Source organism: Canis lupus, chromosome 1, assembly GCF_003254725.2.
Source record: "Canis lupus dingo isolate Sandy chromosome 1, ASM325472v2, whole genome shotgun sequence".
NCBI lineage: Eukaryota > Metazoa > Chordata > Mammalia > Carnivora > Canidae > Canis > Canis lupus.
This window is the reverse complement of record NC_064243.1, coordinates 112,490,453-112,509,596: the sequence shown is the minus strand read 5'-3', so window position 1 is coordinate 112,509,596 and position 19,144 is coordinate 112,490,453. Positions and strand designations below refer to the sequence as shown.

The 19,144-nt window shown below is 59.5% G+C and overlaps 1 protein-coding gene across 6 annotated transcripts; it reads left to right on the top strand.

Annotated features, from left to right (window-relative positions):
• Positions 1-44: 44 nt before the first annotated feature.
• Positions 45-19,088, top strand: ARHGEF1 (Rho guanine nucleotide exchange factor 1). 6 transcript variants are annotated; one of them, XM_025424860.3, is made up of 31 exons: positions 74-97; positions 190-279; positions 5,115-5,157; positions 5,249-5,332; positions 5,790-5,903; positions 7,851-7,949; positions 8,123-8,165; positions 8,405-8,651; positions 9,062-9,091; positions 9,368-9,467; positions 9,611-9,707; positions 9,789-9,824; positions 10,013-10,150; positions 11,041-11,146; positions 12,306-12,473; positions 12,770-12,915; positions 14,339-14,485; positions 14,822-14,904; positions 15,125-15,250; positions 15,356-15,470; positions 15,583-15,683; positions 15,876-15,953; positions 16,201-16,276; positions 16,359-16,526; positions 17,047-17,134; positions 17,278-17,364; positions 17,631-17,701; positions 17,793-17,879; positions 18,127-18,296; positions 18,386-18,488; positions 18,722-18,860. In XM_025424860.3, the coding sequence occupies exons 3-30, from the start codon at positions 5,128-5,130 to the stop codon at positions 18,467-18,469; spliced, it is 2,919 nt and encodes a 972-aa protein (XP_025280645.1). In that variant the 5' UTR covers positions 74-97; positions 190-279; positions 5,115-5,127; the 3' UTR covers positions 18,470-18,488; positions 18,722-18,860. The 6 variants fall into 6 exon arrangements, with proteins under 6 accessions (XP_035568473.1, XP_025280643.1, XP_025280645.1 ...); XM_035712580.2 differs by lacking the exon at positions 18,127-18,296 and having other exon boundaries at positions 45-97; positions 18,722-19,088; XM_025424861.3 differs by lacking the exon at positions 12,306-12,473.
• Positions 19,089-19,144: the final 56 nt, after the last annotated feature.

The window sequence follows — 19,144 nt, the reverse complement described above, 5'->3', positions numbered from 1 at the left end:
GGCGGGGGCGGGGGCGGGGCCGGGGCCGGCGGGTCCCCGGGCCGAGCGGGGAGAGGAGGGGCCGCGCGGGCGGCGAGAGAAGGGGAAGGAAGCGGAGGTGCCGGGCGGGCGCGGGGCGCGGGCAGGAAGCGGGGAGGGGCGGCGGGGCGGGGGCCTCCGGAAAAACGCCCCGACTTCCTGCCCCGCCAGAGCCAGGAAGCGGGAGCCGGGACGCAGGGCCCGGGATCGCTGAGCCCGACCTCGGGCGCCCCGCCGGTCACCTCCCCGCGAGGACTCCAGGTACACGGTCTGGCCCCGCCCGGCCTCCCGCCCCTTGGCCGCCGGGGGAAGTGGGGAGGAGGAGGGAGGGCGCCGGGGCGCTGCCGGCAGCGCAGGGGCCTCCTAGCGCCGCTCACAGCCTGCGGCCGCCCCTCCCTGGGCCTCAGTTTCCCCATCTGTCAAAGGGGGGCAAAGGGAAGGGAACTAATACCTGCCGAGTGCCCACTAAGTGGGGATGAAGGGTGCGAGGCCGGAGTCGAGGCCTCCCAACTGTCCAGCAGAGGACGGATGATCACTCCCATTGTACGGGTGGGGAAACTGAGGCTCGGGGAGGGGAACCGGCTTGTCCCAGGCTACACACACACACACCGTGGGGCCGAGTGGTGTTGGGATTTGAACTTGCAGGTGCTTTTCAAGCACCGTCCTCCCACCCCACATGCTTCAGGGCCGCCGAGAAAAGAAAAACGTCAATAACCACGCCGTAGGCCGCTGGGAATGAAGCTGAAAGTTGCAGAGCGCGTTTGAAAGCATTTCTGGAAAGCTCTTTTTCTGGGCCATTAAATTATACCCTGAGAGATGGGCTGTAGGGAAGGGAGCTGGAGATCTTCCCCCATTGTACAGGTGGGAAGACTGAGGCTCGGAAAGAATTACTCTTTCCAGGTTACTTAGGCTCGCTGCAAGTCAGCGAGAAAGGTACGCCGGAACCCAGTTTTGCTTCTCAGCCCGAGCAGAAAGCGTGCTGCCGGGGCGGTGGGGGTGCCGGGGAAATTAGCGTACGCCTTGGGAATTCAGCTGGTGAGGAAGTTAGGGAGTTAGGAGTCAGGAAGGCAACCCAGATGGAGGGGGGAACCCAGTCCGAAGACTGAGGGCCAGGGGCGACCAGGAGATCGCGGACTGAGCCTGGACCCGGGAGCTGGAACCACTCTCTAGTCCGGCTGGGGGGCGGGGGCAGGGGGCGGGGCGCGGTAGAGTGACAGAGGCAGTCGAGATACGGAAACGCCAGCCCTCCCAGGCAGGCCAGAGCGGCCCTATCTGGCCAGCGTGGCGCAGCGGAGAGCTAGAGCGGCCGGCGGGAGGAGTAGAGTCGCCGGGGCCGGAGCCTGGCAGGAGCTGGGCTAGAGCGGCCGGCGGGAGGAGTGGAGCTGGAGGCAAAGGTAGACGCTGGGGCAGCTAGAGCGACTCGGCGGCGGGGGTGGGGGGACCCCGGAGCCGGCGCGCAGAGGCTTCGGTGGTGGAGGCTGCTGTGGATTTTCCTACGACCGGGAGCAGGTGAGGGACGCGGCCCCCGGCGGGCGTCAGACCCTGACTCCGCAGGTCGGCCGCATCATCCCTGGCCGTGCGCACCGCCACGTCCCCTGTAGAATTTGGGGCCCGTGTAGACCCGCCACGTCCCACGTAGGATTTAGGGGCTGGTGTAGATGCGCCACATTCCATAGAAATTGCAAGGTCTGTAGACCCCCCAGCCTCCTGCTAGCCCCCCGTGGAAACTCGGCTTCTTATAGATGTGGGGTCTCCATCGGTCAGTAGCACTCCCTAGAATCCTGGGCCCTGGGACCATCACTTGCTCCTATAGAATTCTGGCCCCCTTTTAAGTCTCCAGAGCTCCTATAGACTGGCTGCTTTACATATGGAATCTTGATGCTGTGTGATCCTTAGCTCCGTGTGGACCCACCATGTGTCAGAATCTGGAGCCTTATACATCCCAAGGGCACCTCATGGGCTTACCTGGACTACTCTGTATTTTAAGTTCTTTAAGGCTTCCGGAGGTTCTTGGGAACCAGGGTCATCCACTCAAGTGTCATAGATCAGAAACCTTGCATAGAATCCAGGCGCCCACGTAGTCCCCAATTGGTGCCTGCTTTGCTCTAGGATCCTCACCTCTTAAGAACCTTCTAAACCTTCCCTAACCACCACCACCCCAGAGCCCCCTCTGCTGGACCCTAGGCCTTTTCAATTGCTCATAGATGCATCTGACAGCTTCAACCTATGATTACCCTTTGTGGCGCCCCCTCACCCTCTATCTCCTAAGCAGCCAACCCCTGCCCCCCTTCCTTGCCAGAATGCTCTCTGAGCCCTAAGCCTCTGTGGAGCAGCCTGAGCAGCAACCTGCACTCCTGCCCAAGTCACAGTGCCCACATATTCCTGATTTTCCCAACACTATAAAGAGACCAGATGTGTTTCAGCTTTGGTTCAGATTTTAGTTTCCTAAAGGTTGGGGCGGGGGGTTCCCCATGCTCTGAAGCAGCACATTCTGATCGTTGAAGTGCATAAACGCTGGAACCAGACTGCCAGGATTCAGAACCAGGTCTGAATCCTGGCTCTGTCCCTTGTGAGCTGTGCCTCGATTTCCTCTTCCGTAAAATGAAGATAGTTATAAAACTGACCTCCAGGGGTCATTTAGAGGATTAAATGAGCTAATACCTGTAAAGCAGTAATGTTATGCCTGGTGTATGCTTAATGGCACTTAGGTTAAATGAGCTATTATTTTGTGGTTCCATGATGAGAAACGAAGGAGATAATCTGTGTCAAGTGCATGACGTGGGACCCGTGTGGCACTGAGCATTTGCGCACATAACGTGTGTCCTCTCCTTTGCCCTTTGTGGAATCTCCCTGCCTCTTTTGAACCTTCCTGCCCACCCAACCCCCACCCCCTATGGGTTGAGCATGGTCCTTCCATGTGTGTGGTCATGTTTTCCAGCCAAGAAGTTGCAGCTGGTAGCCTGGTAAAGGTTTTCCACCTCGAAAGGGATTACGAGAATACTAATTGCATGGGTGCTTGTGGTTGTGAGCTTTAAGTGAGTTCATATGTGAGAAGCACTGGGGGCAATGCCTAGCACAATGTGCTAGTTAAGTTTAGCTTTTATAATAAATAATCACTTTGCTATTTTTTTTTTGTGTTGGTTTGCAAGTTTATTCACGTGAAGATTTAACAGTGCTCAAATCTTAAATTACCCACACTCAAAGTTGGACAGATACACTGTATGGAAGAGAATAAAAATGTGGTGTGCTCTGGGGAACCCGTGGGATGACACTTGGACACTCCAGAAAGCATCATTGTTTCATGATCGTAATCAAAATTGTAGCCACCATTTATTGAGTGTTAGGGAGGAGGCCTCTGGAGGAGGCAGGAGGGTGAGTCTCCAGTGACCAGGGTTATAAATAGCTTTGGACTGTGGGGGAGCTCCCCCACCCCACTCGTCCACCCCACCCCAACTCCACAGCTCCTTCCCGCCTGACACGGGCTCGAGTGGCATTAGTCAGACTAATTAAGGATACAGAAGATGGTGGTGGGAAGATGCAGGGGGAAGCAGAGACTCTAAGGGAGACAAAATGGGAAAACCAGCAAGAGATGGGAGAGCGAGAGAGATGAGAGACAGCACGTGACACAGTGACTCACAAGGACTCAGAGAGGTGGCCGCAGAACCAGATGTGGGAAGAAGACAGGCAGAGACACCGGCTGAGGGGAAAGATACTTACAGAAGCAGGGTTAGGGCGAGGTGGCTAAGGGGGAGGGGAAGCAGAGATGGTGGGAAAGTGAGACTGGTCTGAAGGGAGGGAGAGGGGGGAGACGGAGAAGAGAGGCAAAGACCTGAAGCATATTCAAGGGACGGCCAGCCAGAGAGCTGGCGGGACAGATGGATACAGGGTGAGGGGGGCAGACACACCTGGGGCTGAGCTAGCTGAGGACTGTCCCTTGCTTTCTGGGATTGGAAGGTGGGGAAGATACCAGGTCCCCGAGGTAACTTAGGGTCTGGGGAAAGGAGGTTCAGATTTTTGTTTTCTTATGTGGAGAAGGTTGGGGGTTGGGGGATTTGCCATTAGATTTCCTGTCACAGGAAGTGGGGCTGGTGGGTTCAGAGGCAACATCCGGCCCCAGGCCTGTCAGGTTAAGGAGAGCCCCCCCACACCCCACTTATCTCCTTTCTACCTTTCCTTTAACCTTCCCATCTCTATTAGCCTCCAGGCCCTGCCTCCCTAGGATCAATCCTACAGTGCCCTCCTCCCTCAGACCCAGGAGTTCAGGCCCCAGCCCCTCCTCCCTCAGACCCAGGGATCCAGGCCCCCAGCCCCCTCCTCCCTCAGACCCAGGGGTCCAGGCCCCCCAGCCCCCTCCTCCCTCAGACCCAGGGATCCAGGCCCCCAGCCCCCTCCTCCCTCAGACCCAGGGGTCCAGGCCCCCCAGCCCCCTCCTCCCTCAGACCCAGGGATCCAGGCCCCCAGCCCCCTCCTCCCTCAGACCCAGGGGTCCAGGCCCCCCAGCCCCCTCCTCCCTCAGACCCAGGGGTCTAGGCCCTCAGCCCCCTCCTCCCTCAGACCCAGGGGTCCAGGCCCCCCAGCCCCCTCTTCCCTTAGACCCAGGGATCCAGGCCCTCAGCCCCCTCCTCCCTCAGACCCAGGGGTCCAGGCCCCCCAGCCCCCTCCTCCCTTAGACCCAGGGATCCAGGCCCTCAGCCCCCTCCTCCCTCAGACCCAGGGGTCTAGGCCCCAGCCCCCTCCTTCTTCAGACCCCCAGTCCAGGACCCCTCCCTCCGCCTTCCTCAGAACCAGGGGTCCAGGCCCCCAGTCCTTCCTCTATTAGGGACCTCAAATTATAGGCTCTCCTGGCCAGAGCTCTCTTATGGACCCAGGCTCCTGGGCCTCCCCCCCCCCCAGGGCTCCCTGTCCTTGGGCTCCCCCGCCCTGACTGGCCTCTGAAGGGCTCTTTGTCGCCACACAGAGGCCCCATTGAGCTGCAGAGGCTGGGATTGGCGGGGAGGCTGTTTACTCACCTTCACACCTGGGCCAGGAATCTGTGAGTAACCTCCCTGTGCCGCAGCCTCCTGCCCCCCCTAACCATCGCCCCTCCTCTTCCCCAGCCCTGTGGAGCCCATGGAAGCAGACAACGTTGCCCGAGGGCTGGTGAGTGGAGAGAGCCTGGGAGGGGGAGGGGACTGGGGGGCTGCGAGGTGGGTTTGCACCCCGAGCTGAAGCCATCTCACCTCTTCCACAGGCACCAGGACCACCGCGGCCTGGCCTGGTGCCAGTCAGCATCATTGGGGCTGAGGACGAGGATTTTGAGAATGAGCTGGAGACGGTGAGGGGGAGATGGGGTGGAAAAGCTTCTGTCCCAGTCTCCCTCGTCCCAGCCCTCAAGTCCCACCCTCAGTGTCCCCTCCCTCCTTAGGTCCATGTTGGATGCTGCCTCCTGCCTCCTCTTACTTCCCCATTCCTCTTTCTGTTATCTGGATACCACCATCCTCATCCCCTACTACTTCATCCTCGATGCCCCATTATGACACAGACTCCCACCCTTGGGTACTCTAACCTCGGTTTTTATCACCACCCTCCTTAATTACAGCACAGATCCCTCCTCTGTCTCCTAATGCCTGTCCTCATCACCCACCATTACCACATTAAATCTCATCCACCTTCCCTAACACCAGCCCTGGCCACCACCATGACCGCATAGACACCTCTGCCAGAAAGGGGAAGGGTCGACCCCCATGTCCGTCCTCTGCTCCCCACTCTCTCATCCCCATCTCCACCCTCAGAACACAGAGGAGCAAAACAGCCAGTTCCAGAGCCTGGAGCAGGTGAAGCGGCGGCCTGCCCACCTCATGGCCCTCTTGCAGCACGTCGCCCTGCAGTTTGAACCAGGACCTCTGGTGAGGGCAGGGCTGGGTGGGCAGAGGGAGGGGTTGGGTTGGGTCAGGTCAGGCCACAGTACTCAGCGACATAGACAATTGAAGACAAGGGAGGGTCCAGAATCAGATCCAGAACACACAGCGCAAGATCTAGAAATGGAGAGCCAGAATGCTAGCCATGTGGCCTCTGACAAGATTGCAGGTTCCCCGCGTACATCTCAGTGAGCAGGGAGTGCAGACGGGAGAGTCCACACGGCAGGGTCAGGCAGAGAGCAACAGAGAATCCAGAAGCTGGCAGAGAACATGCCCCCCACCCCCCTTCCCTGCCTGTGACTGGGTCACCTGTCAATGACAGCGCCTTCTCCCACTGGTCCCGGAAGTGGAATCTCCTCTGTGGCCTCAGCAGCCGCCACCAGTCATTAATTCAGAGCCAGTGCGTGGGAGGAAGCCACTAGCCTTCCCAGGTCTAGGTAGCACGGCAGGCCCTGGCCCAGAAACAAGAAACGCCTGCAAGCAGCCCACAAGGCAGAGCGAACATAACTCATGACCCACAGATAGCAGGCAGAAATTACCTGGGCCACGGCGGGTGCAGGACCGTGCTGTCCGGAAGCACCTGCAGAGTCTAGGGAGCCCAGCAGGTGACTTAGGAAGGAAGAGGCCGCTGCGCGGGCTGGAGTGGGGTGCTCAGTGGACAAGGAGCTCATCCGAAGAAGAACCCAAGAACACCCTACAACTGGTGCATAGCCCAGAGCACTGGCCTGGCACGTAGCCCAGGGATGGCGCTTCCTGCCGTGTCCTCTGCCAGATGTGGCAACAGGCCTGACAAGGGTCAGGGGCTTGGCCGAGGTGACCCCGATGGCCCCCAGCTTTGGAATCTCTCCTGTGGCCCCCTCACCTCATCAGCTAGGAAACCGTTCGCCTCTCGTGGAGTTTTGTCGTGGAGTCTGGGGCTGTGCCGAGGTTTGTTCTAAGTGTTTACAGCAGAGAATTAGAGTCCTGCCCCCACCGGGCTGAGTCCTTAGCACACAGACCATGTCACTTACCTGTCGAAAGAGGCCAGGAGCCAAGGCAGGTTGGAGTTTGCAGTGCATTGCCGGCATCACCCAGCATGGGGCTGACACGGAGGCAAGCTCAGGGAATGAGTGGTGCATGAGCGAGCCCCACTCATCCACCTGTTTATTTACCCAGCCCCCACTGCACCCAGGCCCTATCTGGGGCACAGATGAGTCGGAACCTCACATGTGTGTGCACACACACACACAAAAACCTTCACATTGCTCCCGGTATTTCTAGGCTGCCTAGATTCTCTTTTTTTTATTTTTATTTTTTTGCTAAATTTTTGCTATTTTTTTGCTATTTTATTTTTTTGTAGAAGCTTCTTTGCCTTTTTTTTTTTTTGTATACTTTTTTATTGGAGTTCAATTTGCCAACATATAGCATAACATCCAGTGTTCATCCCGTCAAGTTGCCCCCCTCAGTGCCCGTCACCCATTGCCCCAACCGCCCCCCCTTTCCACCACCCCTTGGCTGCCTAGATTCTAATCCCTACTTTGCCACTGACTAGCTGTGTGACCTTGGGCAAGCTTCTTGAGCTCAGTTTTCTCATCTGTAACATGGGATGATGATAGGGCCTATGATTGACCAGGTTAATGTAGGTAGAGCGTGTAGAACAGCATCTGGTGCAGGCCTAGCTTTTTTAACAGTAGCTGGCGGTGGCGGTGGTGGTGATGGTGGTGGTAGCCCTCTTAGTGTAGCAGGCGACAGCAGGAGACGGAACCACAGCCATTTCACAGGATAGAAAATGAGCAAATGCTCCCAGTGGTCCCAGGGAGGCCAGGAGAGGCAAGGGCCGGGGTGTGGGGTGGAGATTAGGGAACGCTTCCCAGAGGATGTGAGCCTCAGGCTTTTCAAGGGAGAGCGTGGTGTAGGAAGGGGGTGGAGAGGACAGGTGACGCTGTGTCCCCTCAGCTCTGCTGCCTGCACGCGGACATGCTGAGTTCCCTGGGCCCCAAGGAGGCCAAGAAGGCCTTCCTCGACTTCTGCCATTGCTTCCTGGACAAGACGGCGGTGAGAGACACCTTCAAGGGGCCCCAGTCGCCCCACTCCTTGGTCCTGGGGAGACTCTGTGCCAACCTGGCCCTCCCTCCACTGCTCCCTCCCCTCAGACCATTCCCAGCTGTGGCCCCAAGAGCCCATCACTGCCCAGTCCTCCCCTTCACTCCATTCTCTGTCCCAAGCAGGTTTTGCGGGTGCTAGTCCCTCCCGCCGTCGCCTTTGAACTTGGTAAGGAGAGGGAAGGGGACTGTGGGTGAGGGAGATGGGTGAGGGAGAGGTCTCTGGCAGGGGTCAGCTGTCCCGAGGGCCCCAGGGCGGGAGGTCACACTCTTCTGCTCATGCGGTCTCCTGCTCATGCAGACAGCACAGATTCCTTCCCCCTGGCCATAGCGGCCCAAGGAAGTGTGGCTGTCGCAATCCAAGGGTAGGTGGAACTGGCCCCCAGCCCCCTGCCTGTGTCCCCGCAGACCGCACGCGGCCCGAGGTCATCTCCGAGGACTTGCAGCGGCAGTTTGTACAGGAGGTAGTGCAGAGCCAGCAGGCAGCTGTTAGCCGGCTGCTGGAGGACTTCCGCTCCAAGCGGCTCATGGGCATGACACCCTGGGAGCAGGACCTGACCCAGCTGGAGGCCTGGGTTGGGCGGGACCGTGCCAGCTTTGAGGCCCGGGAGCGGCACCTGGCTGAACGGCTGCTGGCCCACCTGGAGGAGATGCAGTGAGTGGGGCCTGCCCCTCCCCAGCCGTGTCCCAGCCGTGTCAGGGTTCATTCCTTAACATTTGTGCTCTGCCTCTGACTTCTGGGTTTCCCCAGCCCTGGCATTTTAATTTGCCTGGTTTTGTGTTGTCTGTTCTTGGTTTTGGGGAACCCTCCCAGTTTCCAGGTCTTTCCGCGGTCTTGGGTTTGGGCCTGGTGCTTGGGTCCTGTTGCTGCAGCTCCAAGCTGCCTCACAAGAGACACTCCTCCCTACTGTGATCCTCCTTCTTTGTAGCCTTGGTACTCTTCCTCTCTGCCTCTCCTTGCTCCTGTCCATGCTTCTAAGGGGACAGCAACCCGGACATTTGTGCTTAAAGGACAGGGACCCAGGCTTAGCAAGTTTGTCATAAACTTCTTTCTTATTTTTGCAGACACACCATCTCTAACGATGAGGAAAAGAGGTGATGATGGAAGCAGAGAGGACAGCAGGAGAGGCATTTAGTCCCCTGGGCCCTGGGGAGGAGGATTGGGGATCAGGGTCCTGGGCACGGAACAACATCCTGGTCCTGTCCTCTGGAGCCCTCTCCCCCTTCCTCAGACATTCAGCTGGAAGCGGTCGTGGGGTTGTGGGGGGAGCAAATGAGGAGGGGAAGGCTCAGGAACAGCAGTGTCCCTGCAGCCATAGACGTGTGTGCGTCCACGCACGTGTTGGGGCCCTCACCGTCCCCTCCCCACAGTGCCGCTGTGGTCAATGCCATCAGCCTGTACATGCGCCACCTTGGGGTGCGGACCAAGAGCGGAGACAAGAAGTCAGGGATGAATTTCTTCCGCAAAAAGGTGCCTCCCTGATCCCCCAAATCTGGCCCCTTTCTCCCCGAGAGACCCTCAGGGAGTCCCGTGACTTGCCCCTGGGATCTGATTCTGCTTTGTTGGGTCTCAGAGATGCTTAGCTCCCTCTCTGCTCTCCCTACTTCCCTCAGGTGATGGGGAATCGGCGGTCAGATGAGCCAACCAAGACCAAAAAAGGCCTGAGCATCTTCCTAGACCCTGCTCGCTGGAACCGGGGAGAGCCTCAGGGTGAGGTGCCCCACCTCAGGACCCTCTGCCCCATGACTTCCCCACACAACCCCCGCCTCATGGTACCATCTCTTGTTTCAGCCTCGGATTTCCGACACCTCAAAGTCGAGACTGATGGTAATGGTCCTACCTGAAGCCCGGGGTGGCAGTGGGGGGCGGGGGGCTGGAGATTGGGGGGGCTAGGGGTGGGGAGGAGGGGACAGGGTGTGCTCCTGGGCCGAGGGGAGGATGGGGCTGGGCACAGGCTGCTGTGGATTAGAGTAGCTGGGCTCTCATTTCCCCCTGTTCCCTGGATGTCTCCCTAGCTGAGAAACCAGGCCTTACGGAAAGGAAGGGAGGCCTGGGGGTGCCCTCCCGGGACCGGAATGTTGGGGCTCCTGGGCAGGATGTCCCTGGAGTTTCTCTGCACCCTCTGCCCGGGGACAGCCCTGACCGGGAACCAGGTGAATTTCTTGCCCCCCACCCCTACCCCAGAGAGACTACCCCTCAGTTCTCCACTTGTCCCTCCCTGTTCCTGGTCACCAGTATTATTTTATTTTTTCCAAGATTTTATTTCTTTATCATGAGAGACACAGAGAGAGAGGTATAGATATAGGCAGAGGGAGAAGCAGGCTCCCTGTGGGGACCCTGATGGGGGATTCGATCCCAGGACCCCAGGATCACGCCCTGAGCTGAAGGCAGATGCTCAACCACTGAGCCACCCAGCTGTCCTGCGGTCACCAGTATTATTAATAACCACCCCCCTTCCCTCAGTTCATCCATTCCACGGCTTTCCTCTCAAGCTTGAGTCTCTATCCTGGTGATGCATAGTGTACCTCCTTGGACTACATTTCCCATCTGCCCCCACGGCATCATTTGCCAGAACCCTCTCTGAGTACATTGTCAGTCACCCCATGGATCTGAGACAGCAGCTTGGCCAACCCTGGCCTTGGTTCAAGTCCCAGCTCTGCGGCTTACTCGGGTTATATCTTGGAAGCCCTGCCTGAGCCTCAGTCTTCTCATTCCTAAATGGGGTCTACCCTCTTCCTGGAAGTCCTGGCTTAGGGTTGGGAGAAGGAAGGGACGTGGAGGCATCACCCAGAGCACCCAGTCTGCCCTGGTTCCGTGGCTTCTTCACCCCCCTGGCCCCAGCTGCCCACGGCCATGTGCTCTGAGGCCTTTCCATCAGTTCATCCCCCACCCAAGTGCCAGGCAGCTGCTGGTGTCAGCCAGGCACTGGATGGCTTTAGCCCCCGTCCCCCATTCCCTGGGAGGAAATGGAGGCCCCAGAGTGTGGGTCTTGCCCCTGGGCCCCGGCAGCCAGCCCTGCTCTCCCTCCCCTTCATCCCCACAGGTGTTGACACCCCGCCAGAGCTGGGGGACCCACCCCCCCAGGGCCCGGCCAGCCTGGAGCCCCCGGGGCCCTCGGAGAGCACTGAGGAGGGTCCTGACACAGAGAGGTGCCCAGGGCTGGGTGCGGGCGGTGGGGTGCGGGTACTGGGTACAGAAATGGGCTTATCAGGCTGGGGAGGCGCGTGCCAGGGGTCGCGCTGCCATTTGCTCCTGCTGTCCCTGAGCCATCTCCACTCTGCTCCGCTCCTCCCTCTGTCCATTTTCTGCCTCTTTCCATCCTCCACTTTTCCTTTTCTCATTTTCTCTTCCCTCTTCCTCCTCCTGCACTCTTGGCGCCCTTCTTCACCCCTCCAGGTTTCCATCCCCTCCCCTCCTCTTCTGAGCCACTGCCCTGCCCTGCCCTGCGCCTTGCTCCTGCCTCCTGGTGCCCTATCCTCCATCCCCCACCCTCTGTGCTCCAAGCCCGGGGGCCCTGTCCTCCTCACAGTTGGGGGGCAGGCTCTGCCCCCTGCCTGTCCTTGTGCCGCAGCTTTGGGGGCCCTTTGGGGGGGCGGGGGAGGTGAGTTGGGTTCCATTTGGGTCCTTCTCTGACCCTGTGCCCCTCTCTCCCCAGAAGGTGGAAGAGGTGGGTGCCTGGGCCCTGGGTGGGGGGAGGGCTAGCCCCTCCCCCCATTTCTCCCAGCCCCTCCCCTCTCCCCATGGGCCACCCCCTCCCCTTCACCCTGCAAGGGGTGGGTGGGGACATCACCCTCCCAGCAGAAGAGCTAAGTATTGAAATCTCCTTCCCTCCCTGCTCTGCGCCCCCCAACCCCGTTGCCTCAGGGAAGGGAGGGGTCAGTCCTGTGCTCCATACTGGGTTTCCCTCCCCACCCCCAACAAGACTCCCTGTCCCTCCTGACCACCCCCACTGCCCCAGCACCCCGAAATCCCATAGCTCCTTCTGACTCTCTCCTCTCTTCTGTTGCATGTTTGATCTCTGTCCTGGTCTCCCCTACCCTGGTCCCCCGTCTGTCCCCGTCCTGGTCTCTCCCTGTCTGTCCTTGACCTGGTATCTCCCCACCTGTGTCCCCGACCTGGTATCTCCCGGTCTCTGTCCCTCTCCTGGTCTCTCCTCAACTGTCCCTGTCTTGGTCTCTCCCCGTCTCTGTCCCTGTCTTCTGTCTTGGTCTCTGTCTTGGTCTCTCCCTGTCTCTGTCCTTGTCTTGGTCTCTGTCCCTGTCTCTGTCCTGGCCTCTGCCTGACTCTGTCCTTGGCCTCGGGGTCCAGGCTGTCGGGGCGTCTGGGGCGCTCGGAGAGCCTGCGGGTGAGTGACCGCCGCCGGCCTTCCCGGGGCAGCCTCGGGGCTAAGGGCCGGGGTGGGGGCCGCTCCCGGAGTGACGTGGACATGGACCCCAGCTCTGCCACGGCCGTGCTTGGCCCTGCCCGACGAGCCACGTAGGTCATTCCTCCCCCACCTACTGAGGCAGCCTGGAGAGTCAGGAGGATGGTGGGGGAGGGGTTGTTGCCAGATTACAGGGAACTGGGTATTGGATGCTAAGGTCACTGAGGCCACAGGAGAGGGATGGGACTCTTCTTTCTAGAGATTTGGGGACTGCTCTCCAGCATGGGCTACTTTGGAGGTGTGGAATGCCAAGGCCACGGGATTAGGGGGATGGGGTTGACACTAGGAATGGAAGTCTCCTTCCTGGGATGCCCCAAGCTGGGGCCCTAACAAGGCCTCTGTCTCACAGCCCTGAGCCTGGAGACGAAGGGGACCCTGGGCGGTCAGGACTAGAGCTGGAACCAGAAGAGCCCCCTGGCTGGCGGGAGCTCATCCCCCCAGGCACCCTGCACAGCCTGCCTAAGAGCCAGGTGAAGCGGCAGGAGGTCATCAGCGGTGAGTACCACCCACTGCAGCCCACTGTGGCCGGGGACACCACCCAGTGCTGGCAGAGACAGGGAGCTGTCCATCCCCGGGCAGAACTTGAAGGCAGCCAGTTTCCACCGAGGGCCATTTGTTGTGTAAACTGTAGAACAGCAACTCACAGAACTGGAATGTGGCTGTCAGTGTCAAAGTGACATTCCCCGCGAATTTTTCATAGTGTAGGGCAATGCTGGTAAGAGCTGGAAAGGGTATATAAAGTGGTATTTCTAGCGTAAATCTTTGTTACCTTATTTGGGTAGTAATAGTCCCTGCCTCAAAAAACTGTCACGAAGCTGAGGTGATTCATGCAAGGCGTTTAGCACGCTCACTGTAGGGCCGGGTAAGAACATTCCAGTGAAACTGTTCTTACTATGATCTTAACCATTCAGGGGCAAAAAGAGTCCCACGGGAACAAGTTTCGGAAGATAATCAATATATTATCAGTGCTTGCCTCTGGGCGGGTAGATGATGGAAGTATTGTTTCTGCCTTGATTCTCGTCTGTGATTTCGAATTGTGTGTGTGGAGGCCGTTTGGCCAAAGTAGGACACTTTTTTTGGAAGCTGTGGTTTGGGAGTTTATTTACAAGTTGTTTAATAGTAAGAAGGGCACTCATTCGGAATTGTCAGGGCAGTGGGTGAATACTTTTTGTGTCGGATCCTTCTAAGGATACGAGCAAAACAAAACAGTGTTATCTGGTAGAATTTTCTGGAATGATGAAAACATGCAATATCTGCGCTGTCCAGCGTGGTTACCACCAGCCACGTAACGGCCATTGAGCACTTGAAATGTGACAATTACGACTGACAACTGAATTTTGTATTTCGTTTCGATTAAAATCTGAAGGCCTGTATGTGGTTAGGGGCTACCGTAGCAGACAGCACAGCCATTTCTCTGATCAGAAAAATATTTGTAACACAGAATTGTGCGTTTGTCTCCAAGCACTCCTGGGGCCCCTGAAACCCAGGCATGTTCCCTCTGGGTGTGTGGGGGGAAATCCCTGGATCCAAGGCTATCAACATGTGTGTAAAGGGTATCATTATTCCAGAAAGCAAGGCCGGGAGACTTGCTAGACGCTAAACACACTTGCAGGCTTGCTGGTGGTGGTGCAGCCTACTCATCCCACTTTGCCTGGGACTCTCCCAGTTGAGCACTGAAAATCCCATGTTCCGAGAAAGACCTCGGTGCCAGGCACACAGGGACTGTTGGTCACCCCAGCCGACGGCTGCAGCCAAGGAAAACCGGCAGTAGGTTAAGGAATCCTTAGTGGCTATTTCAGGGCTGAACGATTCCATCCAGAGAGAGCCATCCCTGTCCCCCATCCCCAGCCTGCCTCTGAGACTGCACCCTATCGTTTGCACCCTCCGCAACCATGCTTTCTGCTCGGTGGCCCCACAGAGCTACTGGTGACAGAGGCTGCCCATGTGCGCATGCTCCGGGTGCTGCATGACCTCTTCTACCAGCCCATGTTGGAAGGGAACTTCTTCTCCACGGAGGATCTACAGAACATCTTCCCCAGCCTGGATGAGCTCATCGAGGTGCATTGTGAGTGCAGGGCCATGGCCCACTGTGTACCCCACCACGGGCTCCCTCCTCCAGGCTTTTGGCGGCTCAACCTGGAGCCTAGCACCTTCTCCTTGAGTGCCTGCTATGGGCAGCTTCTTTTTTAGCCCTGGGGCAGCCCCAGCCCCCCCAGAGCTCACATTCCAGGGGGCACATCAACAAGCTCATGGCACCGGGGTGGGGGTCGCGGGGACAGCCCATTGGCCCCAAGGATCTGACAGGCACACTTGCAGCCCAGCCTCTGCCACCTGCTGGTTAGTTCTACAGACAACCTCTTGGGCCCTGATGGAACACCCCCTTCCCTCATGCTCTCCACAGCCCTGTTCCTCGATCGACTGATGAAGCGGAGGCAGGATAGTGGCTGCCTCATTGAGGAGATCGGAGATGTACTGCTGGCCCGGGTGAGGGCGCCCAGCCCCTGCCCCCCCTCAGGTCCCCTCCTCCCAGCCAGGGACCTGGAATCCAGGCCCCCGAAGGCCAGGTGTCAAGCCTCTCCCTGATCAAGACCCAGGGGTCTGGGCCCCTCACCCTGTCCTCCTGTCTAGGCTGCTATTCCCATGTGAGGCCATGCTCTTCCCAATCCCACCTGAGACACCCTCCCTGGCCTGAATCTCGCTGTAGTTTGATGGTGCCGAAGGCAAATGGTTCCAGAAAATCTCCTCCCGCTTCTGCAGCCGCCAGTCATTTGCCTTAGAGCAGCTCAAAGCCAAGCAGCGCAAGGATCCTCGGTTCTGTGCCTTTGTGCAGGTAAGGGGGTGGTCTGGGCCCCGGGGTCCCAGGGGAGGAAGGGGCTGGTGTCACAGTCCCAGAGGTGGGCCGGTATGGGCCACCTCAGCACCGCTCTGCCCCCAGGAGGCCGAGAGCCGCCCCCGGTGCCGCCGCCTGCAGCTGAAGGATATGATCCCCACGGAGATGCAGCGTCTGACCAAGTACCCCCTGCTCCTGCAGAGCATTGGGCAGAACACAGGTGCCAGCCCCCAGAGCTGCTGGGCCCCGGCCCTCCCATCTCTAACCGTGGTTGTGGGAGCAGGAGCTTCCTGGTTGGGGTTTCACCAGGGCTGGTTTCTCCCTTGCCACAGAAGAGTCAGCAGAACGGGAGAAAGTAGAACTGGCAGCTGAGTGCTGCCGGGAAATTCTGCACCATGTTAACCAAGCCGTGCGTGACATGGAGGACCTGCTGGTAAGTGCTGCCGAAATCCTGGGCCCAGGCTGGTGGGGCGTCCACATGCGGAGATTGGCGGGCCCTTGTCTTGTCTACCTTGGGGCCACTTCTCTGGAGGTCAGGCCCGGTCCTCGGCGTGTCCCCCTCAGGGTCACTGTGGGTTAAGCCCAGCCCTCGGCGTGTCCCCTGACTCTCCCTTCCCTGCCCCAGCGGCTCAAGGATTATCAGAAGCGCCTGGACTTGTCCCTCCTGCGGCAGAGCAGCGACCCCATGCTAAGCGAGTTCAAGGTGACCCCTGCCTGCCCTGACCTCCCCTCCTCTCCCTAGCCTCCGCCTGCCCTCAGCCAGCCCTGACCCTCCTGCCCAGGGAATCTCTGATAATGCACCCAGGGAGTGAGAGCCACCCCTTCGCCCTGAACCCCCTCATTCTCTGCGGCTTGCCCATCCTGACCCCCGCCTACAGTCCTGCCCCCACGGTCAGCCCCACCCGGCCCCACCCTCGCCTGTGCCAACCATGACTCCTTCCTGCCTCCAGAACCTGGACATCACCAAAAAGAAGCTGATCTACGAGGGTCCGCTGACGTGGCGGCTGACGAAGGACAAGGCTGTAGGTGAGCGCTGGGCAGTGAGTGGAGCCTGGGGGTGGGATGCTGGGGGTGGGGGTGGCTGCTGAGCACAGGCCTTGCTCCGCAGAGGTACACGTGCTGCTGCTGGATGACCTGCTGCTGCTGCTCCAGCGCCAGGACGATCGGCTGCTGCTCAAGTCCCACAGCCGGACGCTGACACCCACACCCGACGGCAAGACCATGCTGCGGCCGGTGCTGCGGCTCACCTCCGCCATAACCCGCGAGGTGGCTACCGGTAAGGCCCTGCCCAGTGGCCCCGGGGTCTTCCCCTGCCCATGGAATGGGAGGTGACCCTCCCAAAGGCACACTCTGGCACCGGGAGGCAGCTGCAGAGGCGGAGGAGTGGGAAAATGTGAGAGGGGCCCTGGAGCTGGGCACGGCCGGGGGGCCGGGAGGGTTGTGGATCTTAGGATAGGAGATGGGCAGCCCCCCAGGGGTTTGCCCAGAGGAGCAGCCAACCCTGACCTTAGGGGAGCAGGGGTGGAGGCTGGAGCCCAGTAAGGAGGGGCTTGCAGACATGCTGCCAGGAGGCCACACCAGTGGCTCTGGGTTTTTTTTTAGGGAGAGCCAGACTGGGAACTTGCTGACTGATGGATTAGGGGGTGAGAGGGTGAGAGGGAAGCCTCTGGAGGATGCATGAGAGGGATGGGGTGAGCTGGGGGAGCCTAAGGCCACCACCATGGGGCTGCCTCAGCTCAGGGGAAGTGCACACCGGGGTGACCCTGGCTCTGAGCCCCCTCTCCCTCCCCCTGCAGATCACAAAGCCTTCTATGTCCTTTTTACCTGGGACCAGGAGGCCCAGATATATGAGCTGGTGGCCCAGACGGTGTCGGAACGGAAGAAGTGAGGGGGGTCTGGGTTCTAAACTCGGGTGGAAGAGGAAGCCCAGGCCCCTGGGGCTCTGGGGGCAGGCCAGGGGTGGGAGGCCCTGGCACAGGATCTGGGGACTCTGACTGCCTGCCCTGGGGGCTGACCTGTCTCCCCAGCTGGTGTTCCCTCATCACTGAAACTGCTGGATCCTTGAAGGTCCCTGCCCCCGCCTCTCGCCCCAAACCCCGGCCCAGCCCAAGCAGGTGAGGGAGGACATTGGAGGGCTGAGGGGCCAGGGGAGAGTGTGTGTTTCCAGAACCTGAGCTCTGGCCCTGTCTGTGTCTGTGTACGGGTGTGTGTGCAGGTGTGTGCCACTCCACCACAGCTCATCTGGCCCCTGTCCAGGCTCCCCGTGTCTCCCATCTCCCAGCTTCAACTTCTGTTTCTGTCTCTGGACAACCCCCCCACCCCATCTCCTTCTGCTGCTTCTTGGGGCTGGGGGGGGTCACCCAGTATTTCCTACCCACAGCACCCGAGAACCCCTGCTCAGCAGCTCAGAGAATGGCAACGGTGGTGGCCGAGAGATGCCCCCAGCTGACGGTGAGCCTTTGAGGGGGTGCAGAATGGGGGCAGGGTGTCCCGAGGAGGCCAGGCAGGAACTGAGCACTCTGTCCGCTCCCCTACCTGCCAGGCCAGACGGAGAGAATCCTCAGCACCCTCCTGCCCTACTGCAGGCCCCGCCCTGAGGGCCAGCTTGCTGCCAAGGCCCTTGAGAAAGGTAGGTTGGCACTGCCCACGAGGGGCTGCTACTCCCCTCCTGCCCCGGCCCTGCGCGTACCAGGTCTGCACCCGCCTGCACCCTCGTGGCCCTGACCCCTCTTCTCCTGTAGCCTTTGGCTCTCCCTTGATGCCCTCCATCCTCTGTGCCCCCTCACCTCTCCTCAGCACCCCCTTCCCATCCCCCAGCCCCCTGCAGCACCCCCCTTCCAGCCCTGCTTCTCACTCTGTCCCCTTGTCCCTGCCAGTGCTGTCCCTGAAGCAGCTCCTGTTTCCCTCGGAGGAAGACAGTGGGGCAGGGCCTCCCCAGGAAGGGGATGGGGTCCCTGGGGGTGGCCCCCTGAGCCCGACACAGACCCACACCCAGGAAATTCGGGAAAAGCTGCTCAGCCTGGAGGAGACCATGAAACAGCTGGAGGTGGTGGCCTGGGAGAGAGGGGCAGGGCAGAGGGGAGGATGGGGCTGATTTGGAAGACGGACCCCTCTCATGGAGGACTCCCCCACCAGGAGGTGGAGGAGGAATTTTGTCACCTGCGACTCCTCCTGTCTCAGCTTGGGGAGAACAGCACCCCCCAGCCTGGGTGTACCTGAGGCTCCTTGGGCCAGGCAGGTAAGAACCAGAGGGCCCTAAGCTCTGCGCAGAGGGGAGGGACTGGAGTGGGCATCTCAGGGGCTCCCTCCCTCTTAGCCTCTCTGCATCTCAGGGTTCCACCTCCCAGTCTCTCTCCTCCTTTGGCTCTTCTGTGCCCTCTCTGCATGGTCCTCCCCCTCTCCTCCTCCTCCCTTCCCCCTTACCCTGTTTCTCTTCATCTCTCCCCATCTCCTTTCTCCTACATCCCCCAGGCCTTTTGCAAGACTGAGGGCCACCCGCCGCCACCGCACAGCACAGCTGCCGCAGCATCTCCAACCCCAAGGGTCCGAGGAGAGGGAACCGGGCTGCCAGGGGGGCCATGCCTGGGGGGGCCCAGCTGGGATCACTGCCTCCCCCAACTTCCCATTGGCCTTGGCCTTCTCTCTCTCCTGCCTTCTGCTTGGGGGACTCAGGGCTTCATTCCGGCAGGGGGGGAACCACAGTGACCCTCTCCCATTCCTCAGGCCATCTCAGTATTGCCTGGAGGGGGCACCCTTCTATTCCCCACCCCCAAGTGCCTTTGCTCTGTTTTTATACCCTGAATTGGAGGTTTATTTTTTAATATATATTATCTAAGGAGAGGTTTGTGTTTGTGAGGATGGGGTAAGGGCCCTGGAGTGGCTTCTGGAATCCTC

Bases quoted from the DNA above. Each gene is read 5' to 3' on its own strand.
- ARHGEF1 (XM_035712580.2), top strand. From the start codon at position 5,128: ATGGAAGCAGACAACGTTGCCCGAGGGCTG. The intron at 9,708-9,788 runs GTGAGGTGCCCC...CTCTTGTTTCAG, and splicing joins GAACCGGGGAGAGCCTCAGG to CCTCGGATTTCCGACACCTC. The intron at 14,486-14,821 runs GTGAGTGCAGGG...TGCTCTCCACAG, and splicing joins TGAGCTCATCGAGGTGCATT to CCCTGTTCCTCGATCGACTG.